We start from the raw sequence: 11,342 nt of genomic DNA, 5'->3' as shown, positions 1-11,342 counted from the left end.
CCCCAAAGAAGGCGCAGTTGGTGTCGAGCAGACTTTGCAATGGAGTTAATGTGGGAGAGTAGATTAAGTTTTTTGTCGAGAATGACACCAAGGGATTTTGCGCTCTCGACAATGATGGGCTTATTGTTCATTAGATTGATCTGATCCATCCATGTTTGCACTGGGGAATGAGAAAGGGAGGGGGAAAGGAGGAGGAATTCTGTTTTGGAGGGATTCAGGATCAGTTGATGAGTTACCATCCAGTTTTGAATGGAGTCGAGGGTAGAGCTAAGGAAGGAGAGATCGTGAGTGGAGGCCACCTTAAGGTAAATCTGAGTGTCATCCGCATATAGATGATAGTGGATCCCGGATTTACTCAGCAGATTTCCCAACGGTTCTAAATAGAGATTGAACAGTGTGGGTGCAAGTATGGAGCCTTGAGGAACACCTTGACTGACTGCTACAGGAGCTGAAAGACTGTTCGCTATTTTGATCATTTGGGATCTATCAGAGAGGAAGGAGGCAAACCATTTGAGCACAGTGCCCTCCATGCCCATCCTCTGTTGAAGAGTGTTAAGGAGAGTGTTGTGATTGACAGTGTCAAAGGCTGCAGAAAGGTCAAGAAGAATTAGAAGACAAGACTCCCCTGAATCGAGTATCCGCAGCGCGTCATCAATCACTAGCAGCAGGGCTGTTTCAGTGCATCCTTTCTTTCTTACGTTTGACAAGAACATAATGTGCACTTGTTAGACATTGTTTATGTAATTGCTGAGACATAATCAGTTGTTTAGGTACATACCTGCGTCAGGGATCCTACATGTGCCATATAAATACACCTCACACGGACAAGGTCATTAGAGGGGTTCCTTCCAGATGCCAACTATTCTGCACGTCACCTTGCTGCAGAACTCAGCCTTTGTGTCTTCACTGACCTAGAGATCTCATTCCAAGGTAACAAGGGGTAGGGGGTGTTTCTCATGGACATGGTACTGGCAGAGTAGGATTTATCACACCTAGTTACTGTGTTTACTCTCAATTTCTCTTGCAACGTTCTTTGTTGTATTGTAAAGCGCTGCAACACGTGTGGGTAAGGTCAGCGCTAAATAAAATCGCATGCATAAATCAATCAATCTTAGTTTGTCAGGCGCGGAGACTCGAGTCACTGGAAGAAAGCGGTTTCCACTGCTGAGTCGTGTGCGGTACGAGTATGCGCTAGGGTGTAGTGTCTCTGCTGTGAGCATGCGCTGTTGAGCAGTTTCGTTTCTCAACACGAAGCAGGGTCGTGTCATGCTGCGAGCACCTGCCGCCTAGTGTACCGTTGATCTGAGGATGCGCAGCTGAGGACTTTCGTTTCTCCAAGCACGCGTGTACTCTTCTGCGCATGCGTAGTGGCGGTGCTCTTATTCTTTGTTGTGACTTCCGGTGGTTCCTTCCCTCCTTCTTGATATTGAAAGTATTCGCGGTATTCACGGGGAGGGCGGGCACCGGTCTCTCCCCTCCAGGCCCAGCCGCGGCCCAGGGGCTTCGTTTTCACCCGTGACTCTAAAGAGAACAGCCGGGAAAAACGTCCCACCCGGGGCCAGGTAACGTTCTCTCCAGACGCCGTGTGTTTTTCACGGACACACTCACGGTGTTCGTACAAGTCATAAACACACAGCCATTCCATTGCATCATTATTTTACTGTCATTGTGATGTTTTTTGTAGCGCTCCCTATCGGTATTTTCCCGTTTCTAAGCGCTGTAAATACTAGAGGTTGGACTTATCACATTTAATGGTAATCGCTGTATCAGCCTGGAAAGATGAACGGCTGAGTTGCCTTTGCCAGGATTAAAACTGAAGCTGAGGATGTACCCGGGAGTATAGTTAGGGGAAAACAGGTTCGCTAAATAGTCAGTTAATGCACTTCTGTATTGCTGATGTGTGGGGGGGGGGGGGGGGGGGGGGCACCATCACTTATCTCACACATCCGATAATTACCCAGTTATAAGAGAGGTGACAACTCACAGATCGGAAAGACGAAGGAAGAGAAAGACTTCAAAACCGTAATAAAGAGCGAGAGCTGGAACCTGCAAAAGCAAGAAAAACAGTCTGGAAGTGGATTAAAGACCCCCGGCCTTGGCGATTGATGCACGAGCCTTTCATTGCACCAGCCGCCGCCCTTGGAACAGGGGTTCGGGCACCTGCACTCTTTCTTTCACAACTTAAGCACTGGTGGTTGTAGTCCTCGCCCCTCCAGCCTCCACAGGACCTGTGCCTCCACAATGTAACATACAAGCCTTCGTGTTAAGTACAATCCACAGGCACAGACATGCAACGCACACACACACACGTTTTACACGTTGTCCCAGCACGCATACACAAGTATTATGCGATGTCCGGCTCTGCACACAATCTCTGCAGGCCAAGGATGAGCTAAGTACACAGTCACAGAACTTTACTTGAGTGGACCAGTAGCCCCCACTCCTGTGTCAAAGGTAAAAAGGCTACTCACATTACTGATTCTACTGAACATCAAAGTCAGTTTCTGCCACGCTCGTGACACTTAACACCAGGTAAGGGTAGGCAGTAGCCCTTTGCCTTTACAATGGTAGAATTGTGCACCCCTCGTAGCCTAAACAGACTACATTACACTGAGAGAGGCATAGGGCATGGCGTACGTTTGCCCGTAACCCACAATCAATACCAGGGATTCAGATATTGTTGCAACTGGGCATTCAGGGCAGGGGTGTATGTCCCTTACCGTGCAAGGGATTTTTCCATCACAGCACTTCCCATCATTAGTTGGTCAGTCAAAAGGCAGATCCACAACTCTCTAGCAAGATGCTCATATTTCAGTTGAAGTCCCATCACCTCTGGAATGCTGCTTACGAAGAAGCCAGTTGCGTGTCTCATTAGTTCTTTAAGTGCCCTGGGAGGCTTTCCCTTGATCATCGAAGAACTTGGACCTGGAGCCAAGTAGGATCGTTTGGTCCCAATTTCATACACATTTTACATTCATGGGATGTTGGTCCCACTGTCAATGCCCAGGAACCAGTTTGGAGTGGTTCTTTTACATAGATTAGTTTTCCTTCTACAGAATAGATACGTTCTTTGTGAAAATTGATGGCTGTCACAGCAAGAATTGCCAACGTTGGGTTCCACTGAAGCAACCAAATCATGAGCACAATGAAATATGAAGACTGTACCTCGCTGTCATCAGTCAGTTGGAGTAGCACTCAGGAGAGTCAAAGGTGGCAGGCCCGGTCTAGTAGATTCCCTCTGCTTAACAAGAGAATTTGTGCACTTTTCCCACCATCAACCTAAACGACAGTGCTCAGGAAGAGGTAGTCATCAGACTCTTACCAACTGGTCATGATTGAATAAGGCAGCCCTGCCTCCGTCCTCCCTCACTTTATTGTCTAAAGGTACATTCTATTGCTCAGATGGCAAGCAATACATTTTGACTGTTTGGTAAAGCTGTGCCTCAACTTCTATCTTTTGTTTTGTTTTTCATGGAGTGACCCCCATGGATCCCACTGGTTTCTGCAGCTGCACACTCACAAACAGTACAAAGTGCTGCTAACAGGACATCAGGCATACAAAAAGGCACATGGGGATGTCAGTGTAAGGTCTGGGCATTACATTCAAGCAGAACTTTACATGCGTAAAGCTTGTAGGCATCACACCCTTCTCTGAAGAGAAAATAGTTTTTGTAAGAAAAATCAATCAGATAAATGGTAGGCTGCCATCACCGCTTCATAGGACTTGAACATCAATCCCATGTTGACTTGACAGCACAATCCGCATGCCCCTCTGGACCACAGAGCTACACTCTGGTCTCAGAACCATGATGAAAAGTCTAAGTTTCACCACACTGTATGATTGGTGTGTGCACTTGGCCAAAAAATACCTGTACACCAGATTACATTCAGCTGGAATCACTCATGGGATGAGTGCAAGCCTTTAATACCACGTGGGGTTATTCCTGTCTCAACACACATCATTCTCCAGGTTGGGCACAGCCTACATCATGGTCACAATGGCTCAAAGGAAGTGCAAGATCTGATTTTGAAATCGCAATTTTTGATGGATTTGCCGAACGTCTCATTAATGTTCCAGATGGTTGGGCAGTGGTCTGACAACTCACTAAATGAAGCATAGGATCGTTGTAAGGGATATCTACCTTTTTTACATTGCACCTCCTTGCAAAGTCTTCCTGTGTTTTCCTGGGTTTAATTTATTCCCAGTTTTCCATTCAAATGAAATCATATGGACTTGGGAGATAAATGATGCGTATCTGAAAGCGTATTGCCAGATGCTGTGCTACTTAGGGCTTCTGCCACAGTGCCAGATGGCATGTGTACTGGGTTCATTGGCCGCCAGTATGAACACCTTCACACAAATAATAGACCACCTGATTGAGAATGTGCAGGCTCTGAAGTGGTACCCACACATTCCTTGTCATCGAAGCCGCCTTCAGGCACCACACCTTTTACTTCTAGTGTACATATAGTGAATGCTAGGTGCACAGTGTTGCAGTAGCAAGGTTATGACCTCTTGTCATTGTGCAGACAGTAAGTCTAAACTCTTCCCTTTAGTTCCATTTAGAACCTGGGCAAGGATACCAACCAGGAGAGATATTAAATAGATCTCTTGTTTAAAGGACAGTTACATTTATGTTCATTGCCAATCGGGTAAAGTTCTTTTCCCCTAAAGGTTAAGGACTTTTTTGTCCTGGAAGTCATAAAGGATAATGACTAAAATGGGAAACAATGAAATGCAAATATAGAATTGTGCTTCTGTTGTATCTTAGAAAAGACATAGAAACATGTATATTTCAGTCTGCTAAAAAGCTAAACATGTAATGATTATTTAAACAAAAAAAGTTTTCTCATTCCAGAGGAAGGATGTAAATTATAAGCTCTCCATACTGACTAATTGATTATAGTTTCTTTTCTTACAGGTGCATGAATTTCCAAATTGGATGTGTTCGCCATAATCATGGAAGACACCCAGTGTCCAATAGATTATATGAACACAGATGAAAGGGAGAGCCCCAATACAGTCTGCACTGACAGAATGGAGCACCCTGAGGACCTCAGTTTAGACAGAAGCAAGCACCCTCATACACTCATCACAGACAGAAGAGAGAGCCTCAACTACCCTGATAGAGCTAGATGTGAGCGCCCTCTTATGCTTGGCACACTCAGAGGTGAACGCCCTGACCAACTTGGTGCAGCTAGAAGTGAGCGCTTTCATATTCTTAGCACACAGAGAGGAGAGAACCCTGACCACCCTGGTACAACTAGAAGTGAGCACCCTCATATGCTTAGCACACACAGAGGAGAGAGCCCTGACCACCCCGGTGCAGCTAGAAGTGAGCGCCTTCATATGCTTAGAGCACACAGAGGAGAGAGCCCTGACCACCCCGGTGCAGCTAGAAGTGAGCGCCTTCATATGCTTAGAGCACACAGAGGAGAGAGCCCTGACTACCTCAGCACAGACAGAAGCAAGAGTCCTGATATTCTCAGAACAGACCAAGAGGGTCCGAAGATGCTCACCACAGACAAAGAGAGCCTTCATATGCTCACCAGAGGTGAGTTGTTCAGTTTGCTATTTTCAATGTAACAAATCACCCTCAACCCTGTAACAGTAAAAATGAGGTGTTTTTTTTTTTTATTGACTAACGGCTGCAGCAGCAATGCCCCGTCCTGCTCGATATGTCATCATCCTGTCTTTCTTTCTATATCCTTGAAAAAGTAAGTCCTGTCACGAGACCCTCACAGGTGCCCTACATGATCCTTGTGTTAAATCTGTTTACTTTGTCGTAAATCGTGGGCCCCCTCAACCGCTGCAGTGTGAGAGGTGTACATGAGTGGTGCTTGGGTACATGAGGTTTGCAATACTCCAGTAAGGGGTTCCCCTTGTGTGTGTGTGTATTTCCAGCTCAGTATCATACTCACCAAGGATGATGTTAGAAAGTATGCTGCCTCTCCTTTCCTGTTTGCCTCTTTGCGCTGCTTTTTACTGATGTAAAAAATATCGAGGACAAAGTAAAGTTTTACTACATATAACTCCAAACATATGTACCTGGACATATGTGTGGACAACTTCAAGGTAGACAGATGTGGAGTTAAGAATAGTAAGTCTATACTTACCTATTTACACTTACCTTCTTGATTGGTCCTCAATATTTGTGTTTCCGATATTCTGTGGGTGATACGATGTGGGCCTTTGTCAGCCCCCACCTCTGCTCGTGCCGTAGCCACCTACTTATTGGATGAATTGCATAAAGGAGGCCTAAAAGCACTGTAGGTGTATGATAGATTTTGCTAAATAAGCTGCTCTTCACTGATAGGTGGTGTCTGAGGTGGCCCTGCCAGTGTTGACAGAGGCCTGAAAGTGTGCAGGTGGGTTGATGAAATTCTCATAGAAGCACAGGAAAGCTGGAAAAGCAACAATTCACATTTCAGTTTTATGGCTCGAAGGAGATCAGCAAGACTAGTAAGAGCTCTGTACACAGTGTTGAAGATGCTACTGGGAACACATCCCCTCACATCCAACAAACTGTGCAAACAACACTCTTGAAACTGGGAGAAAACATGGCATGGGTCAGCACCAAACAGAACGCGTGCTGCAAAGTTGGACATATACAACCAAGGCTGCATAAGCGTGCAGCATAACATCTTTCGTCTGAGCATAACATCTTTTTATTTAAGTTTATCGTCTTACCCAATGCATATCACACTATTTCAGCATAGTGACATTTATAGAGCTGTCTTATTACAGAAACCTTTTTCTCATACAAAGTTATTTAAAATGTTTACATTCAGTTTTTTATTAATATCCGTATTCCATTCTTTTCTACATTTTTGTTTTCTCATGTCCTGTAGTACTCTTCAGGGAAGTTCCTCTGCTTGACTTCACATTTATCTTTCTATTCTATACTTATTAAACTTTTATAGGCAATTGCTTCCCCTAGTGAACTCATCTTCATTACCAGTGGTTTTCACATGCTGCCTTGCACACACCTGCTGTATGTGCAGAAGTCTCTATCTGGTGTATCTCGCCACAATGTATTTCCTTCCTTTCTATGTTTCATATAACAATGCTTCTCTTTTAACTTCTGTTGGTCTGGAGTTCATTCACATTTTCATACTGTGTTCATGCTGGTCTGGTATCTGGTGGGTTGCTGAGTTTTGGGAGGATTTCTGCCCAGTCTGTTAAGTGGTCCACCAAATTGTGATCAACGCCTCACTTTTTCCATGCAGCTTTTTTCTACCTCTATACTCCAGATCAGTGGTTTCCAAACTGTGGGTCATGACCCACTGGTGGGTGCTAAGCTGACTTTTGGTGGGTCGCCAAAGTTCAAGCAATAAATGAAGTTACCTTTAAACTCTGTATTTATCTTGTCACATTTGCCATGCTTTAAAGACAGAGGTCAAATGTCAGGCTGTATCTGCTCCCAGGTTGCTACTTTTTTAGTGTAGGGGTTATTGATTACAGAATTCTCTAACTTTGCAGTCAGAGAAAGAAAAGTAAAGTGAATTATGTGACAATTTTTCTGGGGTACAGGCATGTGAAAGCAAAGGCTGTAAAGATGCTATTTTTGTAACACACAGAACAAAATGTGAATACCTGCAAATTAACTGTACACATTCAGCAGGTAGGAAAGCAAAAATGAAGGCCATTTTTTGTAATTCTGCAGAGTGCTGGAAGTAGGATCAAAAGAAATCAAAACACTTTACTTGATGATGCAAACAGTATAAATATTCATTGAAATCCGATTTCCGTACATTATCATTTGTCCGCAATATAATTTTATCAGCAAAACGGTATGTCTGTACATATTTAGTGGCCATTTCAATACAAAATATGGTGTCTAAATGGCTGTGTGCTCCAACACAATGCTTTCGTCACATGAAAAAATCGTCCGCCTTATGTTACTTATAGCCAGGTGGTCGCGAAACCCACTGCAGTAGATCATATCTTTGACCCAGTGATTATGCCTGGGTGGTTGTGCATTTAGCCATTGAATTGCAATACGTGTTATGCTTCATTATGCTCCTAGAGCTGTGAATTGTTTCCTCATTTTGTCTTTGCCACTTATTTTTATCAGGACGTAATCCTAGCGGACATTGATTCATGTTCATTTAGGGTATCCCCTCCGTACAGTTTTGGGTTGTATATGTTACCTCTGACCAGTAATCTCGAATTATCGGGCACCACCATGCCATGTGTAGGAAGTGCGCTGGACTTTCCTGACACCTTGCACAGTTAGGTGTGCATGTATATCTTACATAGCTTGAGTGGTTTTAAGGGTGTCAGATGCAGATAATTGTACTGTGCCGCTTTACACCCAGCAGTACTGGATACCTTTTTTAACCCACTGGCATGCGTAATTCCATTCTGATCCAGTGTGTGGTTTCTCTGTTCCCACCGTGCATCTTTTGTGTGCTGCTGAGGTGTTTCCAGCTTTGTCCTGGCTTTGTATGTTTTGGCCACCAGTCTCATACACCTGGCCATTATCAGCAAGGTTATCATGGTTTGTGTGTTTACAACCGCTTCTGAATAGGACTGCCAGATCTTTCAGGCTTTTTGTGCCATTTGTGTGTATTCTAAGATTTGGTCCTTCCCTATTTCAAATTGTTCCTGTGCATACGTGTATGTGATCATCTCCCCTGTACGTAAAGGTCTTCCAGTAGTTCACACCCCCCTTCCCACCATTCCTGCACCAACGTATCTTTCACCATTTGTTTGAATGATCTGATGGTCCACAGTTGTATGTCAGCCATATACCGAGCTCATTATATTATGACGTTCACAGCGCTCTCTCAGACCCTCATACTTGTCTAATTACATATGGAAGATGGTTTGGGACGCTCTCCACATCACTGAAAGCGATAATGTGTTCCAAAATGTTTTTTATGCTTTTAATACTGCCGTGATTCTGCCCAGATTCAGACTGTGTCTTTCTTATATATAATTTTGTAATGTGTATACCAAGCTGTCTGAAACTAGAGGTTTTCCATTTCGGCCACAGTCTCAGGTGGTCTCCTTCCTCCATTGTCCTTGACGTTCCCAGTGGGTTAAGTTTAGATTTTTTCCAATTTGTTTTGCACCCAGACAGCTTATTATATGTTGTCAGTTTGTTTGGAAACACATGGGTCGAGCAAACCAGGTTTTTCAAATATAACAGTGCATTGTCCGCAGAGAAAGAGACAATATGATTGGTGGATCCTATTCGCACACCTCAGTGACCTACTCAACATTGGTTCTTCAGCCGGTGCAAACAGTAGTGGAGACGGGACAACCCTGCCATGGTCTTCTCCTTAAAGTAACGTTTTCCGATAATAGTTGTTCTTTTTTAATCCCGGCGGTGGGTGACACAGACAAAAGCCTGACCCATTTTAAGTATACAGGCCATAATGTGACATGTTCTATGGCCTCTCACATGGAGGTCCAGCTCACTGTGTTCGACACTTTCTCTGTATCTAGTAATGTTAGCTCTTGGTGTTTCCCCCGCTTCCTCTTGGCTAAGACAAGGGCAAGTCTCCTTCTGTTGCATAGAGTGCTTCTACACAGCAGGAGCCCACATTGGTTGTAATGCACAGGTTTATCCGTGACTTGCATTAGTATGTTAGCAAGGACTTTACTTAAAATGTTCCTTCCACGTTGATCATGGACCGATCAATGAATACAATTAAAGCCTCCCTCAGCGTGGCTAACAGAATTCTTGTTTCATGTGCTTCCAAATATACTTCTAGCAATCTATTGATTACCTTTTCTATGCACAATGATACAAGTCAATGGAGCAGCCATTGCACCCAGGGGTTTTGGCTGGGTTCATCTCTCTCATGGCAGCTGTTAGTTCTTCTTCTGTAATTGGTGCATCAAGGGCGTCCCTTTGCTCCTCCATAAGGCGTTGCAAAGAGCAACGTGCAAGTAGTCACCTATTTGTTGGATGTCTGTTATTTTTATTTCATTTGCTCATATAATTTACCCAGATGTGTCAAAAAGCTGTAGTTACTCCTCCCTGTATGACAAACAGCAAACATACGTAATATTAGTGTTGGTGTTTTTTTCTTTTTCAGACGTAAGGACGGTCACCTTCCCTGTACAGCCACTGCCTGTATGTATTGGTAGTGTATTTATTCAGAGTAATCCCATGTGCCTGCTATTTTGCTTCTTATCCCCAGCCATTCTGGTGTCCCTAAGGTTCTTGTATCTTTTTCTAACACCGTCAGAGTTTTTTCTGATTGTACTTTGATCTAGTATATTTTAGCGATACAATATCCTTGTGACACAAACTTTAATACCGCCCATTTTGTGGCTCTACTGACCATGCTCCCCCATTTGTGCTCAAAGTATTGTGCGATTGTTTCTTCCGTCTAGACCTGTTAGGGCGTCCACTCTTAATCGCCATGTTGCTATGCCGGTATTCTTCCACCTTATCTGTACCCACCAGGGCCATAAGGCCATAATGTTGGGGGACAAGATTGTGGGGGTGCCCGAGCACTACACCCTCCACCAAAATGTCCTTGTCAGCAAGGAATGCTGGCAGATCAAAATGTGTGTTTAAAAGCTGCAATATTCTTTGAATGTGTATACTGTAGGAGCTGCATAGCAAGGGGTCTTCTGAATTGCTAAACAAACATTTCTAGTAAAGCAAAACAACATTTCCCCTTCCATTATGTGGCAGGGCACATTACAGCTGCTCCTGTACAGTCAGCTGTCACAAGGATGTTGAGATGGGGATCCAAACATGGTCAGTGAATAATATGCTGTATGTTTGTAACGTGTAATTTCGGCGCCATGACATTTGTAGCTGAAAGTCTGACTTCTGCATGTAAAATATACACTTCATTCGGGTTTCCTTTGGGAATGCCTCCTCAAGGCATAAGTATAGATTTAAGTGACGGATATATATGGCTGCAGTTTACTCACTCAGACGTGTATATCTCATACTTTAAGTACATTTCATAGACAACCAAATCATTGGCCAAAGAGTGACCATTTAGGCATCCCGGGTTTCCTCCTCTGATTTCCATAGGCTTTCACATTTAAGGACAAACATTCCCAGAAGTGCACATGGAAATCTACATAAAGCATGGATGATCACACTCTTACTCCAACATACATATACTTGTATATGCAGATTTTTTATTTAAATCTGTACATAGAGATTATTTTCCCATATGAAGAAATCACTTCCCTCAAAAGTCCAAAAGAAAGTGTTGGATACATTTGCACACTAAATTCACACAGTTACTTCAGAAAAGTCTGAAGTACATTTATGTGCAAATGCGGTTAAAGTTGAAAAAGATTAGGAATGAGTTATAGCTTTGTGGGCATTCGCCCCATTCCAGTGGCCACTTTTATG

General features: G+C 43.7%; 1 protein-coding gene across 2 annotated transcripts in view; it reads left to right on the top strand.

The window, feature by feature from the left end:
• Positions 1-1,393: 1,393 nt before the first annotated feature.
• LOC138248871 (zinc finger protein 84-like) overlaps positions 1,394-11,342 on the top strand; it is a 45,163-nt gene continuing 35,214 nt past the window's right edge. Inside the window, exons 1-3 of one of the 2 annotated variants that reach the window (XM_069202838.1) lie at positions 1,394-1,562; positions 4,923-5,390; positions 5,458-5,555. In XM_069202838.1, coding sequence (XP_069058939.1) covers positions 5,513-5,555 — 43 coding nt within the window. In that variant the 5' untranslated portion in view covers positions 1,394-1,562; positions 4,923-5,390; positions 5,458-5,512. Of the gene's footprint in view, positions 1,563-4,922; positions 5,556-11,342 lie in introns of both variants that reach the window. The other variant, XM_069202837.1, reaches the window with a different exon arrangement.

The sequence above is a fragment of the Pleurodeles waltl genome, chromosome 8 (genome assembly GCF_031143425.1).
Source record: "Pleurodeles waltl isolate 20211129_DDA chromosome 8, aPleWal1.hap1.20221129, whole genome shotgun sequence".
NCBI classification, from domain to species: Eukaryota; Metazoa; Chordata; class Amphibia; order Caudata; family Salamandridae; genus Pleurodeles; species Pleurodeles waltl.
The sequence above is the reverse complement of the archived record's forward strand: the minus strand, read 5'-3'. Positions and strand labels throughout refer to the sequence as shown.